Below are 18,472 nucleotides of genomic sequence, written 5' to 3'. Positions count from 1 at the left end.
TACATGTTCTGATAGTCAATTTGTAGTATGGAACCTACATGAACTGATAGGCAATTTGTAGTATGGAACCTACATGTTCTGATAGGCAATTTGTAATATGGAACCTACATGGACTGATGGGCAATTTGTAGTATGGAACCTACATGTTTGAACCTACATGTTTTGACAGGCAATTTGTAGTATGGAACCTACATGGCCTGATAGGCAGTTTGTAGTATGGAACCTACATGGACTGATAGGGCAATTTGTAGTATGGAACCTACATGTTCTGATAGGCAATTTGTAGTATGGAACCTACATGTTCTGATAGGAAAATTGTAGTATGGAACCTACATGTTCTGATAGGCAATTTGTAGTATGGAACCTACATGGACTGATAGGGCAATTTGTAGTATGGAACCTACATGGACTGATAAGGCAATTTGTAGTATGGAGCCTACATGTTCTGATTGGCAATTTGTAGTATGGAACCTACATGGACTGATAGGGCAATTTGTAGTATGGAGCCTACATGTTCTGATTGGCAATTTGTAGTATGGAACCTACATGTTCTGATTGGCAATTTGTAGTATGGAACCTACATGGACTGATAGGGCATTTTGTAGTATGGAACCTACATGGACTGATAGGGCAATTTGTTGCATGGAACCTACATGGACTGATTGGCAATTTGTAGTATGGAACCTACATTGATTGATAGGGCAATTTGTTGTATGGAACCTACAGTGAATGATAGGCAATTTGTGGTATGGAACCTACATGGACTGATAGGCAATTTGTAGTATGGAACCTACATGGACTTATAGGGCAATTTGTAGTATGGAACCTACATGGAACCTACATGGACTGATAGGCAATTTGTAGTATGGACTGATAGACACTTTGTAGTGTTGAACTTAAATGGACTGATAGGCAATTTGTGGTATATAGCCTACATAATTATTCTTATAGGCAATGGTAGCATACAAGAAGCATAATCAAATTCTGAAGCCCATACTTATGTACAAGTTGTATCCAAACTATTCCCAGGACGACGTAAATGATGTGGTTAGAGCAAACTTCATTGCAAACAAAATGACTCTCATGAATACTTAATAAACTAACTACATCTCTTGACATTACATCTAAAATTGGTCACATATCTTTCATATAACATTGCAAGTTTCTGACATAGAAGTCAATGATATGTAAATATAATTCCTCCTTGCAGCTTTTGTTCTAATCCAGAATAATTGCCGCATGTGTGAAAGAACAAAAGTCTGATTATTTATTTATTCATTTTTGTTGAAAATAATTTAACGTCATTCACAATGGATGTGCATGTATTAACAATTTTTGTTGCAACTGAACAATTAGTGGACATTTATAACCGATTCCAGAATATACTTTTGACTAGTAAAACATTGACGAAATCAATTTTTGTATTCCATCTATCCTAAATTGGCGCCTGCTTTTATGTGTGTACTGCATATTCTTGTCCTCCCTCATGTAAGACAATTGGTTAAAAGAACTAGTTTACTTCGATGCATTTAAAATGTGCATGTATTGGTAGTTTGGCATCCTGCTTTATTACAAATGTAAAAAAAGATCACCCCAAACCTAATAAGATAATATAGGATACAATTGAAATAAATGTATTGTGAATTTGGCTGGGTAATTTTGTCTAAGAATGTAATCAAAGTTCCACTTGGAGATGTGAAATGTTATGTTTATGGGATTGTGTCCTGGAGTTTACTGCAAATTGTCTGCACATTATTCCATTTAAGTGCTGAAGAATATAAATCTCACACTAAATGATATAAAAGCCTCTAAATTGAGTCAGCATCATATAGGCATTACTTCTTACAGAACAGAACTAAGCTTGTCCATTTTTTCAAAGATACAAAGTCAAGGTATTGTCAAAGTTCTGGTTTTGAGGAAATCTTTTAAGAAACGAGTATACAATCAGGATGTTAGTACTGCTTGCAAATGAACTAAGCAGGACATACTTGTCTTGTCTCGCTTCAAAAGCAGTTTTAAACAGAAATTCTTCAGCATTTCAAAGAGATTCGTTAGTAAATGTGCCGTCCCTATGAGATTAATTTGAAACTTTAGTTTAATTGGTTGGTTGATGTAAAACCAATGCAAACTCTGCATGTAAAGATTATTTGTGGGATATGAGCCCAGCTCTACTCTTCTGGCCCCACTTTCTCGAAACTTCTTAAGTCCCTTATATCAGGATTAAGCTGAGGTCATGACTATTTTTCAATAATTTGCATAATATTAATAACTTCTGAGAGTTTAAATTCTTTAGATAGAAACTATCTTTATACTAATCACAATAAACCATTTTCATTTATCAAAATTCAATTTAAGTATGTATTTTGACTAATTGAAATAAGCTTAAAAACTTAAGCCTGTAAAGCTTAAGATGTTTGGAGAAATTAGGGCCAGGAGTTTGTTTATGGTTGTAAGTCTGAGTTTATGCCCTGTTTGTTCATGGTGGTTAAGTCGGAGTATATGCCCTGTTTGTTCATGGTGGTAAGTCGGAGTATATGCCCTGTTTGTTCATGGTGGTAAGTCGGAGTATATGCCCTATCACTGATGACTGCAGTCAGTCTCATTTATCAACAGGCTATTAATGTTACACTTGAATTTGAAGCCACAATCATTCAATGCATCCATTGTTTGAAATTTTAAGTTCATTTGAAAAAAAAAGTTGTTGTAAATTTGGGCTTGATCATCCATAGTAAAATTTTAATGATTGAAAATATGTATGTTACCAATGACAAAATGTTAAGCAAGCCCATTACAAGACTGGCTATTATATGAGGATTGGTCTGGGAGTAGGAGGAATTTTAACACAAAACCAATGTTGTTGACATGTTTGTAAATTGGTCCAAATGAAGTTTATTGGATAGAAACCATGGTATTTTATTAAATGCTACATATAGTTGTTGGGTTATGCCCTTTGTTGGATGATCATTACCAGGCATCCACTTGCAATGGCTTTGTTTCCTCTGTCTACAAATTTCATGATACTAGACTACAACAAAGAATGTAGATAGTATAACTCCTCTCCTGATTTTTCACCTGTTTTCCTTATTATTTCTTTACAACCATTGCTAAGCACTGCATTATTTTTTTACATATGATAGAAAATGTTGTTGCATTCATTCTAGAAAGGACCCCCTTACAAGATGGACATCCACATAGGCTTTGGCTATCTTGACCCCTGGCATTATTCTACTCTCCAATAATGTCATTTTCATTGTGAAGCAGTAATACAGTGATTAACAGCCTCCGTTCATTTAATCATTTAAAACTTTCAATTAAATCTCGAGAATAATTGCAAAGAAAAAGACAGGGAAAGATTTGTCTTGTACTGCACAAATATAGAATAGAAACCTGCCAATATCCCTGTTACTTTGGTCTGATTGTAATTTAATCTGAATTTGTCGTAATTTATTTTGCAATGGATAATTTGATTTTGTAAATAGCTTACTTCAATCTCTGAACAGTTGAGATAAATTGCAACCCCCTAAAAAGAGTTCTGGAAGAAAATGCAATATTCTGAAAAGGCTAACCATCTATAAGAAACATTGAAGGAAAATTGGCCATAGATTATTTATCGGTCAGCACCTTGCTGACTAAGGCATCAAAATCAATGGCATTCAGACATATAAATACATGTCCTTCTGAATATTTAATAAATATTTCCCAGGATGGATTACCAAGAACATAGGTAATTGTTTCTTTTTAATTTTGTGAATAATTTTTCTGGGTAAAATTATTTTTAAAAACACATGGCTCACACCATAGGGGTATTATTTGTAACTGATGAGATGGACCATTTTGAAAAAGAAACGTATCTACCTCAAGTCAAAGCAAGAGCTATTTGTTTTTCTATAATAACATAAAAAAAAACTTTTTTCAATTGTTATAAGGTTATTTTTTGCAGGGCATAAAAAAGTATCCCCAAACATGGCGAAAAAAGGACGGATGTATTTTTTCTGTGGCCATAAGTTTTCTTCTTTGCCCAATTTCATCTGTTTGAATTTTTATTACGGTAATCTAAAAAAGTGTCTTCCACTGCCGTAATACAATTCAATGTAAAGCAATTTTTGATTCACTTTATCAATCATTTCCAAAGATAATTTGAAAAGAGGAAAGATTTACTCTCTATAATTCCATATAATTTTCCTTAACAGTCTTAAATTTTGACAATGGAACTATAGTTTAGAAGAAACTGGAACAAATATTGGTTGACTCCAGGATCCAGACAATGATGTATGCAAATTTGTTGTACGAATGTTACATCGATAGCTGCTCCATCTTCCTTGGGATATTGACATTTAGTTTTTTTTTATGTCAGATCACATATATACAGTTTTACTCTAAAAGTCTTTCGCACCTTAGCATTCAACCTACATTTTCGGCTATTGAAAAAGCTCAATTGCCTGTATTAAGTACTACGCTTAATTGTTATTAAGTATTCCAACGACTAGAAGGATTTTCAAGTCTGAGTTTTCAGAATCTGTGTAATCATTACCATATTTGTCTGTTATAGTGTCTGCCCTCTCACAACATGTTGACATGTCTTATTGTACATTGTTTTATTTACCATTATTCAAAAGATATTATTTTGTGTGTTCATTTAAGCCCTTGATATTAAATGATATTAATTAAAAGGTGTTTTGTTTTGTTTTAATAAAACTTTTGTTTTGTGATAAACATGGACAAATGATTTTCTTGGTTTATTATCCCCCACCAAATTGAAGGTTTCGGGAGGGGGATATTGTTTTGGGTTGTCTCTCCGTCCGTCATTCCGTCCGTTCGTCCGTCCGTCCGTCCGTCCATCCGGTACCATATCTTGGTAGGCATTGATCAGAAAATGTGTAAATTTGGTCAGAATGTTCCCCTTGATAAAATCTCGACCACTTGTAAAATTGGATCACATGGGGTCAAAAACTAGGTCACTAGGTCAAATCTTAGACAAATCTTTGGAACAAACTAGAGGCATTATATGTGGTAAATATTCATGAAACTTAATCAAAATGTTTTCCTTGATAAACAACTGGACGTATAGAAAACTGGGTCACATATGATCGAAAATTAGGTCACTAGGTCAAATCTTAGAAAAATCATGTCAGGAACCATATCATGGTAATGATTGGTCAGATTATGTTAAAACTTGGTCAGGATGTACCCCTTGTTGATATATGGACTGCTTGTAAAAGTGGGTCACATGGGGTCAAAAACTAGGTCAGTAGGTCAAATCTTAGAAAAATATTTGGAACAAACTAGAGGCATTATACATGGTCAAATATTCCTAAAACTTATTCAGAATGTGTTCCTTGATGAACTCTTGGACTTATTTAAAACTGGGTCACATACAGTACACTCAACGAGTTAGACCCACTTTCCTCGCTCACTCCGAGGGATAAAGTCGATGATCGCGGGTTTTCTCCGAGGGTAAAACTGTTGCCCTCGCTAAAAATCCCCCCGAGTTCCTCTGAGTGGCTGGCTTACCGCCGAGTTTAATATGAACGATAGCGTTGAAAATCGTCCGATTTTATGATCCCGCGGTGGAACTCCGAGTCTAATCAGATAAGCAAGAAATCATTCTTGTTTAGAAGTATTTATTTTTATGTTTATGCACATTGTTAAGCGTAAATGATTCTTACATGTACCAGCGTTTAATTTGTTTTTATGTCCGTAAACGCCAATTGAATATTGTCTTGAATCATAAACATTGAATCATTAAAGTATATCCACTAAGTTATTGCATCATAAAGCAGCCGACTTTTTACACGCTTCTGAACCATGACCTCTGACGTCAAGCGCTTGATCAATGCAATGTAGAATATACTATTTATTATTGGTGGTTAAAAATAGCTATGACGTTTAATGGAATTTTCCACAGAAAACGAGGCAAGAAGGCTTTCAAAACCATGCCCTGTGAACTTTGAACGCTTGTTTGACCTCCTGATTTTCCAAAAATGTGTAACCTAGAATTTCTCGGAAGAAATGTGTCATTAGCAAAAACACGTTTATAAGATGCATGTGCAACTAGTGAAATACGACTGCATTCTTGTGGTAAGCTAACTTCATTCAAAACGGGCAGAGGAAAAAGAATAATAGCAATTTACTGGAGACGTTGTAATCGGTTGAAAATTTTAATAAAATAAATATAACTTTAGATTCTTATCTAGTGTCCGCAGAGTTTCGCGGAGTTAACCCCTCCGAGGAACGCCGAGTTTGTTATTCTTCGGTCGACTGATCACCCTCCGAGGGCCTTAAATTCAAACTCCGAGGAACGCGGACAGTCGATAAAATCATTGTGTTGGCCGCGATAGCAAAAATCCGCGGAGGGAAACGGAAAGTGGGTCTAACTCGTTGAGTGTACTGTATGATCAAAAATTAGAAAGGTCAAATCTTAGGTCAAATCTTAGAAAAATCTTATCAGGAACCATATCATGGTAATGATTGGTCAGATTATGTTTGAACTTGGTCACGATGTACCCCTTGTTGTAATATGGACCGCTTGTAAAAGTGGAGCACATGGGGTAAAAAACTAGGTCACTAGGTCAAATCTTAAATCTTTGAAACACATTAGAGGCATTATACATGGTCAAATATTAATAAAACTTAATCAGAATGTTTTCCTTGATGAACTCTTGGACATGTTTTAAACTGGGTCACATGTGATAAAAAATAAGATAACTGGGTGGCATGTGATAAAAAATTAGGTCACTAGGTCAAATCTTTCAAAAATCTTGTCTGAAACCATTTCATGGTAGTGATTGGTCGGATTATGTTTATTCATGTATGACTGAACACATGATAATAATTCTAAACAAACTCAAACTTATATCCAACGTTCATAATGGTCCATTTCTCTGCAGCCATACTACATGTAAATAAAGGAATATTCCACCTACTTTTTATTTCCAATCCATGAACTTTGCCTAATCAGGTGGGGGATATCAATTCAACGAATTTGCTCGTTTAAAAATGAATCTACAGTATAACAACAAACTGGATAATAGCAACCACTGATTTGGTATTTTAAATACATTGTTAAATCAATTGGCAAATATTTTTATTCCAAAACGTGTCATATACTGCAGCCAAGTCAAGCATTGCTTGAACAATTTTGTTTTAAATCGAAATCACTGTAAACTAAAAAAATATAATAGAAGGACATGGATGGCAACAGTGCTACAAAGTTTAAACTGTTGTTGAAATACTCGGTAAATGTTGATGGAAACTGACTTGTTGAATACTTGTATATAACATAAGGAACAAGCATCTTAAGATACCTCTGCAAAGCATCCACATATGTACAGTTTGCATTGGTGTTTTGCTTTAACCGGCCAATTAAATCTTAGCTTGCTAGAGTGGCTCGGTGACAAATGAAACTCTTTGAAGTGTTGAAACTGGTTTTCAAACCTGTTGTTAAGGCTGTACAATTTGACTCTTTTTGGTGCAATAATGGTATTACGAACACGCTTTATCTTACTCATTTGGGAGCTTTTTTTGCTAACAGTGTATGGATTTATTTATTTTTTATTTTTGTTTTTTTACCGTTAGTCTGTTTTGAATTTCTGATGTTAATCTCTTGCTCAATGTCATGCTTTTCATACTTCCAATTTCAGGAGGTTGTTTTATTTATGAGTTTATAAATGATAGAAATTGATGGAACAATTTCTTTTTACCAAGATAAAACTCCGAAATTGGAACATTTAGTGGAAGATTTCCTGAATTTTGTACTTTTCCCCAAATTTCTAAAGTGGCATATTTGTAAACAATCTAATATAGCATTGTTCCCCTGGTGATCTAATTTTCATTTTCCTTTGACAATCGGTGACCCATATTTGCAATGTCAGTTAAAACATTCTTACAGAAATTTGTTTTTTTAATCAGTGAATTCTCGGTGGACCCTGCCAAGGAAGAAATCAATCGATTGGATAGTAGCAAGAACAGTTTAAAAGTCATTTTTAGCTTGACTTTTCAAAGAATAGATGGGCTATACAACTCGCCCCGGCGTCGGCGTCCGGTTTAAGTTTAGGGCAAGTTGGGATTTTCAGTCCAATACCCTTCATTCAATTGATTTAATACTTCACACAGTTGTTCAGGGCCATCACATGATGAGGTTAGATAACTCCATATTATTCTTTACACAGATTATGGCCCCTGATTGACTATGGAACTTAGGTTAAAGTTTTAGGGCAGGTTGGGATATTTATTAATTACTTCTATACCCTTTGTTCAATTGACTTAATACTTCACACAGTTGTTCAGGACCATCACACATGGCCCCTGATTGACTTAGGTTAAAGTTTTAGGCAAGTAAAAGTTAAGGGGAAGTTGGGATTTTAATAAAAAAACTTCTATAACGTTCATTTAATGCACTTAATAAAAAATTTAAATTATTTAAGACCATCTTACAACATGAAACATAACTCCGTTTTAACCCTAAATACAAATTATGGCCCTTTTTTAATTTTTTTATTTCTTTTGAAATGCATATTTGTATATTTTTAACTACATTTTCATTATGGGAAATCAAGTTATTTGAATGACTTGCGTCATTGTTTGGGCGGGCTGGTGGGAGGGCAGCATCAAAGTCACCTTATGTATCGAATAATTTTAGTTAGGTTTGACATAAAGAGACCAAACTTTGTAATATTACATCGTTATTGTATTCATTTCTAAGTCTTACGACGGCTCTTGTTGGTTGAGTGATAGTGGTCATTTATTATTTGCCTTATTTAGATGAATATAGGCTATTATAGAGCAAAAAAACTTTCCATAAAATTTCCTTGATGGGACACACTTTTTTCCTCAGAATTCCCAAGAAATATATGCCTGCGTCTTGAAGTAATATCTTTAGTCGTGTTGCATTAGGGTGTTTAAGTAGAACAATTTTTCTCATTTTTAATCTACTTTTTTTGTTGGAGAAATCAGTTTATATTTGTTCAAAAGCAAAATATAAACTATACCTTTTAGAACAATCAGTTTATTGTATTTTAGCCTTTGAGGTATTTTTTTGAGAAACTTTCATTTCATCGCAATAAACATTGTAACATCACATAATATTATGACTTAAATGGCATTCCATATATTTTCAGATTGAAATGAAGTTGGGGCGTAACATGCGGGCGACACCTAAGGGCAGCATACCTATAAAACATGTTAATACCCAGGTATAGGGCTTTCACAATCACTATGGCATAGGCTGACGCACATTATACTCTCTTGTAATGACAGCCTTTTATGCACATCTAATTCAATGCTATAGTTACAGTTTAATATTGTGTGCGGTCTTTTTGGAAGTAAAAAAGTAGTGGTATTGTTATAGCCAATGGGGTCATATTAATCAAGTCATTATTAGATATTAGCATGAAACTTGGTACAAATGTTCCCTATGAGAAAACAAACATGAGTAGGAAATCTCTGGCTGCAATAATTGACATTTGAAAATTTGATTAAATAGCTTGTGTACTGGCATTCATAGCATAACTTGCAGCAAGAAGTTATTTGTTCATTGAAAACCCTAGTTCGCTAACATTTAACAAGTAACATGCTGTAGAGATCCCTACATGTGACATCAAATCAATAGCATAATGGTATTCTTTTCGTAACAATGAAATAAAAAGTAGAAAATACCAATTGGCAAGCAGAAACTGATAGATTAGCAACTCACAATTGGCAGATAGTAATTAGCAATTACAATTTAGCAAAAATTGGCATGTCCTGACTGTCAATTCATAGAAACTGATCATTTAACACTCTCAATAGCAAGTGGCTAAAAGCATTAGGCAATTGGCATGTCCCAACAAGCATTCCGTATAAACTGATAAATTAGCAAATTGCGATAGCAATTGCCTTATAGCATTTAGTAATTGCCATATCTGGCCGAGATTCCATACAAACTTGTAAATTAGCAACTAGCAATAGGCGAATAGCAATTGGCTTACGGTATTTATCAATTGGCATGTCCTGACCCACATTCCATAGAAACTGGTAAATTAGCAATTTGCAATAGGAAAATAGCAATTGGCTAAAAATGTTACGCAATTGGTATGTTCCGACCATAATTCCATAAAAACTGATAAATTAGCAACTTAAAATAAGCAATAGCATTGTCTAATAGGTTAACTACCTTTAATTCAATTAAATTAATAATGATGATATGTGATATGAAACAAAAGAAGAATGTTTAAATTTTGAAAAGGACTAACACATAAGCCAACAGAATCATTTGCTGCAACATTCATAATGCTAAAAACTTTTAGCTGTGGTGTAGCTCTTTAACACTTTAATGGCATAAAAATACTAGCCGCTAAAAGCAGTCATCAGAATAAGACGCCCAAATTCTTACATGAGTGCTTGGCATCAAAATAAGCCTTGCTATATATAATCCAAAATTTGAGCAAGCCCAAAATGCATATGATTTGTGCAGAGCTTGCAGGCTTCTGCTTATTTTGACCACTATAAAAGGATTGAGAAATTTCTTGGTTTTGAACAATGTTTATCAAGAATTTGTAAATGAATTTATATGTTATACTGTGCTTAAAAAAACTGGTATTCTCATGTCTGTGTTTTCTGCCTTGCTACTTATGCTTACTGCTAACCCTAGTTCTCTCCCTTGACTGCTCTCAGTTGGAGGGAGATGCCAGTGAGCCCTTGCTGGTTAACCAGCCCCACTCCACTAACCCAGTAGTTGACTACTTCACTAACACCCATCCCGGGCATCGCCCAATCTATGCACGCCCCTACGGGCTCTCGGGCTCCCCTGCCCTACGCTCCATCAACAGCCCACAGCACCCCTCTCAGGTGAGTGATATTTATGGGCTGCCTGTTCCTTTGTCTGCATGCATGCAATGGTTTGTTACACATAACACTTTCAATGTTACCCTAAGAGGGATTACCAGGTCATAGATTGCTGTTATGTCGCTACATACAGTTTCAAACTCAACAACTGGAATGATTTCAATAAGAAATGCACAAATGTTTTCTACTGCAATATCAAGTGCAGGGTGGCTTTTGGGGAACAAGATTATTATTTTCATGTCAAATTGCCTTTGCTTTACACACATTTTTCCACATATTCACAGATTTAAACATGTCAAAGAAGTAATCATTTCCAGTTAATGCAAACTTCCTGTCTAAAAAAAAATCCAGGAGTATACCGGAAAATTGTTTTCAAAAATAGCCTTGTGTTGGTTTTAGATATTTCTGTTTACTTCAGTTTCTCTGAATCTATTTAAAGTGTACTTCTTCCAGTTCTTTTTTGGTAAATTATCTAGTTATCTAAGAGTGTGTTCTTTGTGTTTTTTTGTTTTTTTTATTTTTGGGATATTTTACAGAGACTATATGTGATTGTCATGTTGTTCTTAAAGTAATATTCGGTAAGACAGAAATCAAACAGGTATAACCATCATTATAAATTTGTGTTCATTTATGACTCCAGATATGTATATTTTATGTCCATAAGACTATGAAAAAAAACATTTTGTTTCATGGTTGTTTTTAAATTGCAGGATTTAATAGAAACGTTGAACAGAAACCAACGTGTTAAGTCGTCCCGGGACCTTCGATCACCAGAGAGACAGGAAGATACAGAGAGAAAACAGGTCAACTTTTATACATGTTTATTTATAATGTTCTTTGCAGATAAAGATGCATCTCGCTGTTTATAGCTTAAAAATGCATAGTAATTGTGAAGAACCATGTATGGCTTGTGTTTTTTTTAAAAACTAAATTTGGTTGTTCAACCATTCTGTGAAAAAAGGGATTCAATTTTATCACATGGTTGAATAATTGAATGGATAACATTGACCACATCTACTGAACAACCTCTGACATATGACCAGGCAGAGTGAGGCTCCCCATTGTGTCATGTTAATAAGGGAGGACTTAGATGTTGGGCATAACTGAAAAAAAGTGGACGTCTTTAGACATTTCATGGTGTGCTCTTGTTAACTTTTAGTTACCTTTAATTATAAAATGTATCTATGGGGAAGCAGATTCATGTCTTTTATCCAGCTATCAAAATTGTATCATAACTGTCATAGCACTGAAATGTTGTTAACAATTTACAATCAAGACTTGATAATCAATTGATGGTTGGCTGTGAGATAATGACCAGCTCAGTATGAGTTATGTTTAGATAACCAAGACCAACTTTAATGATCCATTAAATCTTTCCTTATTATGCCCCCCTTCAAAGAAGAGGGGTATATTGCTTTGCACATGTCGGTAGGTCCGTCCGTTGGTTGATCCGTCGGTAGACCATAGGTTGTTCGAGTGATAACTCAACAATTACAGGTCGTATGGTCATCAAGCTTGACATGAAGGTTGGGCCTGACCAGTAGATGACCCCGATGATCTTAGGGGTCAAAGGTCAAGGTCTCAGTGACCTTTAATGGTAAAAGGTTGTCAAAGCTTGTCCGAGTGATAACTCAACAATGCCTAGACCTATGGTCATCAAACTTCACATGGAGGTTGGGCCTGACCAAAAGATGATCCCTATTGATGGGGGCATAATGTTTGATAAACATCTCTTGTTAATAAATTCTTTAAAAAGTAATTATTTGATCATTTATTTGCTCATGTACCACATGTATATATTCCCTTTAGGTGGTGAAGGAGGATGATGATGATGTTGAGGAGCGTCGGAGAGCGTCTCTTGCGCAAGAGCTTGCCCGGGCGCAGCAGAGACAGGACAGACTGGAGGCAGAGGCCCGCAGGCTCCGAGAGGCTGACTCTGGGCTAACGAGTCAATCAGGAAACCAGCGAGACAGCAGCGATATAATGCAAGAAGTTGAGGCACAGGGCACACAAGACAGTAAACAGTCACATAAAGACGCTGTTATCATAACTACAAAAGCAGAAATAAACACTCCCCCAGCCAATGCTTTAATGTCTCCCCCTCCGCACGATGTACTGTATCCCTCGTACAAAAGTCAGGCACCGCAAGTGGAAGCTAAATCTGACTTTGGCTCCTCTCAGCCTTTCACACCACTGGACTCTGGTGCCTTTAAAAGCACAGGGGACACCTCGACCAGTGCAACAGTGTCTACAGGGATTGAAGCTAAGGTTGAGGAGGCTGAGAGCAGGGTTTCTGTGGAGAAGTTGTCACTACAGCAACAAGAGACAGTTGAGGAGATTGAGGAAATAGAAGAAGAGGTGGAGGGTGGGGGACAAGAAAGCAGTGATGGCGAGTTTAACTTCTGATTGATTCACTTAGTCTTGCAATTTTCTAGTTAAATTTGAAAATGTTATGTGTTTGAATCTTCAATCTTGCACATGGATGTGTTTACTGTAAAGAGTCTTAATGTTAGATTGTTTAGACCAACTATATACTCATTATACTGTATTTGACAGCTTAGCTGAAAAGACATGACATTGGAATTAGATATGTATCTACAGCAGCTGAATAATATTTAATATTTCCCCATCCATATTGAATCAACAATACAGAAATTCCTTATTAGACAACGTAATGATATTATTTTTTATTTTGTTAAAACCATATTTTTACATCATTTATTTATTCATGTAGTTTTTCTGTTTTTGTTTATATTATCTATGTTTGCATTGTTATAATTGTGATAAGACCATTATTGTTGTCTATTTTATTTTCATACATATAATTTAGTTATACTCCTATAATGTAGGGGTGTTATTCAAAATTTTGAAATATGGTACTCCTTCAAACTTTCCCCCAAAAAGATGAAGTTTGAATGAGTCATTCAAATTATTGTTTAAGTTGTTAATATTAATTTCCACAAGTGTTTAAAATTTTGAAATAGATTTGAATTGCTTTTTCCCATTAAATTGTCATTATTTTAAAATGTCTTGTTAATGCATTTTCTGTTAAATTTTATTGTTATTGCGTGTGTCACTATTTGTAGAACCGATATTTTCCAAATGTATCGTTCATCATTTAATATTTTGCAATGCACTTAGGAGCTAATGTCTATTTTGGGATTTCGTAACTACAGTAACAGTGTGTGCAGTTTTAGATTCTAAACTTTGATGTTGGTTGCTGACAGTTTATGACAAATTTGAAAACTGTTCAATAGAAATGCTATTGTGCATTTCTAAATGGTACTACTAAATTATGCTGAAAGTTTCAACACAAATGGTTCATCTGTTTTTAAAGAAATTTGAGTTTTTGTTTGAAACAGAGACAGGATTTTATCACTATGACTCACAAGTACATTTTAAACATAGGCTAAGCAAATGTTCAAAAACATAAACAAGATCAAGCATGTTTAACTCATTTTAGCCAGTTTTTTCCAGCATGTTATAAGATCATTAGATGCAAACTTTTAAAAATCTACTTGTTAGGTAAGTGCAATATTTTTTACATGTTTGATTGCATGTGTTATCTTTTTGCTAACTGACTGACTTCATCTACTAAACATCTATGATAAAAGCTGAAAATAACATTAAAGGGGATAGACACCAGATGATTCCTAAATCGGCAAGAATAGACTAGAATTGTCTATACAAGCTAGTATTAGACCAATGAAACATTATTTGACATTAATATTTTGTCGCTGTCTCAGCTGAGTAAACCCGTTTCAAACTAGCACATAATGGTTTCCTAGTTTTTAGTGTGTGATGCATGTGAAGGTCATTTGGTTAGTGCAGATGCATATACCAATGCTATTTCTAAATTTATTAAGATTTATGTGGTGGACATTCCCTAGTTAATGTCAAATTGGAATAATACCAAAAAACTGTGAAAGATACACATGTCGTAAGCCATGTGATACATCATTAAGTAAGATCCAATGAGTTGTACACAACAATATCAATTTTATGTTAGTTTTTGACAATTTTCTACTTTTCTTGCAATGGTATCATCTGGTGTCTAGTCCCTTTATGGTTATGTCTTGAATATGCTGAATGTTTGTCAGTATTGATGTTATGTAATTATTTCTCTGCTTCTAGTTTATCATGGAAAAATGTTCAACAAATGATTTGCCTATCTTCAATTGAAGAGAAGGAGTATGCTATTTTACATTGTTGATCAACAATACATCACTGATAATTAAATAGTTTGTGTTTGAAGTTAATAATGGCATTGATATGGTGTACAATAAAGCACTATACAGCATTGTGTTTTTTGTGAGTCTCCTGGCTTTACAGTAAATGGCAAGGATTGTTATGAAAATAAGGTTGACTGTTCCGACTGACCACCGTTATATGCAGAAATATTTTTGGTGACCTTCAATTAATGTCACACTACTAGATACAGGCAATGCATTTCATATCCACTCCATTTCTCCTAGTCTCCTACATAGCTGGAAAGATTTTAAAGAACTTTTAGTCATATTTACCTCAAAAACACTATGTGCAAAATTCCTGGTGGAACCTTTCCAGCCCAAATAATTAGATTAAGGTCACATTACAAGGTCACATTACAAGGTCACATGTTTAAGCCTTTATTTCGTCCACTTCATATATTGAACAGATAAAATAGCATACCTATGTCAGTGACACATGTTACTCGTGAAGGCAACATACAAATTTACTGTTGGAACCTCAACTGTTCAAGGTCAAGGTTACAAGTATTTGAGGTTGTATTTTGTGTCCAGTTCGTATTTCCTACTCACCTTTAAGGATTTTAATGGAACTTGAATCTCATGTTAACTTGTCATGTCAGCATGAAGAACCCTGATGTAGGAACCTTGCTTGGTTAATTAAAGGTCACAATACTAAGTCCAGGGTTTGAGCTATCCACTCTGTGCTTAATTTATATCTCTTGAACTCATTTAAGGATATTATTGAAATTAGGGTCAACAAGACAACACACAACTCAATTTTAGCTTAACTACTAGTATTTGAATAATAAGGAGAACTGTACTACTCGCCCTTGCATTGGTCGTCACACCTTGGTTAAGGTTTTGCATGTAAGTACCTTTAAGTCATTATCTCAGCAAATAAATTATGTATTGCATTGAAACTTTAAATATATTTGTTTCCAACAATTCAACCTACTTAATTCATGAAGTTAGTTAACACTATTTTGAATATATTATTCGAAACCCAGTCTACTTGAATAGCCAAGTTAAATAACTCTATTTTGCATATAATGGTAATTACGGTCCTTTATTATTTGACTTATTTTAAATTATGGTTAAAATTTTGCATGTAACCACATTTAAGTAAATATTTCAGAAAATCCATCATGTTTTGCACTGAAACTTAAGACATGTGTTCCCAACTATCAAGGCTATTTAATTAAGTAAGATATCTTGATTGTGAATAAGATGCAACTTATTGCCCTAAATTATTCAACATAGAAATATTGGTAAAGGTTTTGCATGTTAGCACACATAGGTTGATATCTCAGCAACTACTTAATGTATTGCATTGAAACTGTATACAGCGGTCCTGAACCATTCAACCTACTTGAATAACCAAGCAAGATAACTGTATTTATATAACTGCAAATAATGGCCCTTTTTTATTCCATTCTGGTTAAGGTTTTGCATGTAACCACATTTCAGTCAATATCTTAGCAAAAAAACTATGTATTGCATTGAAACTTTATACACAGGCTCCCAACCATCCAACCTTATTCAATCAAGTAAAATAACTCTGTTTTGCATTGAATATAAATTTTTCCCCTTTATTATCTGACTTAGAAATTCTGGTTAAGGTTTTGCATGCAAGCAAATATAAGTCAACAACTACTTGTTGTATAGCATTGACACTTAAAGAGGCTAGCCACCTGATGGTCCAAAATCGGCAAATACATTATTTCCATGAAACAAGCCAAGAATTGTCAATTCAAGCTTGTATGAGGAGGATAATACATCATTTTACATTATTTAAATAACATTTTGTTGCTGTCTCAGCTGTGTTTCCCATTAAGCAAGGGCCATAACAAAAAAATAATGTGCATATTCTCCAAAAAGGTAGGAGACTAAAAATAGCGCATTATGGTTTCCCAGTCTATAGTGTGTGAAAGTCACATGATTAGTACAGATACATATATATAGATATATATATATATATATATATATATATATATGTATATATATATATATATATATATATTTTTTTATTTTTTTTAAATAACTGGGATCTACGTGCTAGACAAACCCAGAAAATTTTGAATTAGACAAAAGCAAAAAATGCGAAAGATACGTGTGTCCTAAGCAATCTGATGCATGAGTAAGTACGATTCAAACCTTTGTACACAACGTTGTCAATTTTTTTTTAGGTTTTTGACAATTTTCTTTTTTTTGCAATAATATCATCTAGTGTCTTGTCCCTTTAATACAATTAAGAATGATAACTTTATATTGTCATGAGCGCTGTCTGTGTGACAGCTGTTGTTAAACTGTGTCTGCTCAAGATCAAGGTCATAGTACTTGTTCCAGCATTTCATTCTTGCATTTTGTGTCCCTTCTATATTTCTTACACCACTTTATGCATATTGCTCAATCATGAATCAAGTATGTTTAACCAATCAGGGTGATACGTTCTTACTGATGTTGCACGCTAAAGCCTAAATTACCATTTGCTGTGCACAGTTGTTTTTTTAAATATAATGCACCAATCAATTGTAACTACAGCCCCCCCCCCCCACACCCCCAGGTCCGGGGGTAAACCGGGGATAGCCGGGGAAATGGGCCGTGTTTTTACCTTAAAGGTGGTCCCGCAGTGCCAGGTGAAAATAGCGGGGAATAGGCCTTACCTAGGATCCCTGCGACCTAGGGGCATTGATGATAGTGACCAAGTCAAAGTCACACTTTAAGGTCAAAGATTAGAGTTTGGCACATTTATTTAAAAGTACCAAGTATGTGATTTGGCTATGTATTACTTGGTACATTCATTATAATTTACAAAGCAAACATTATTTTATTATCTGAAATCAGTCACAGAGACATGACAAATGCCCCTTATCAGGCATTGTCAGGTATAGTTATTTGTATCTAAAATTCAATTTGGATATCAAATTCTTAGTAATTTAAGTTCAGAGTGTTTTGTTATAATGTTCTTTTTCGGCTGTATTGACCTCTAAATGTGACCTCGACCATGGAGCGGACATACTATGCACAAAATAGTTTTAACTTAAGCTTTGATTAACATCAATGTTAAACAGCACAAAACAGTTTTACCTTAGGCTTTGATTAACATCAATGTTAGACAGCACAAAATAATATATGAACTGCGATTTAAGATTTTGTATCTCGGGATAAAAGAAAACAAGAGGCCCAAAAGGGCCTATACTCTACTAGCTGGGTTTGTGTCTGGGTTGGGTCAACATCACTGTTTTCGAAAAGAACCAACCTCTTATGAATATCTGAATACTGTACAAGTTTCATCGAGATACAATCAAAACTGACGATTGTATCATGTTCGCAAGCATTTTTTACACAATAGCTTTTTTTTATACTATCAAGGCCCATAATCTCATCATTTTAAGGCCCATAATCTAGGCATGCATGGGCAG

General features: G+C 34.6%; 1 protein-coding gene across 5 annotated transcripts in view; it reads left to right on the top strand.

Moving 5' to 3' along the window:
- LOC128232453 (uncharacterized) overlaps nt 1-15,121 on the top strand; it is a 37,135-nt gene extending 22,014 nt beyond the window's left edge. For 3 of the 5 annotated variants that reach the window (XM_052946008.1, XM_052946007.1, XM_052946006.1), the window contains 4 exons: nt 9,117-9,191; nt 10,651-10,824; nt 11,532-11,624; nt 12,631-15,121. In XM_052946008.1, the coding sequence (XP_052801968.1) occupies nt 9,117-9,191; nt 10,651-10,824; nt 11,532-11,624; nt 12,631-13,227 (939 nt within the window). In that variant the 3' untranslated portion in view covers nt 13,228-15,121. The remainder of the gene's footprint in view (nt 1-9,116; nt 9,192-10,650; nt 10,825-11,531; nt 11,625-12,630) is intronic. The other 2 variants (XM_052946011.1, XM_052946009.1) reach the window with 1 other exon arrangement.
- Nucleotides 15,122-18,472: the final 3,351 nt, after the last annotated feature.

The sequence above is a fragment of the Mya arenaria genome, chromosome 4 (genome assembly GCF_026914265.1).
Source record: "Mya arenaria isolate MELC-2E11 chromosome 4, ASM2691426v1".
Lineage (NCBI taxonomy): Eukaryota > Metazoa > Mollusca > Bivalvia > Myida > Myidae > Mya > Mya arenaria.
The sequence above is the reverse complement of the archived record's forward strand: the minus strand, read 5'-3'. Positions and strand labels throughout refer to the sequence as shown.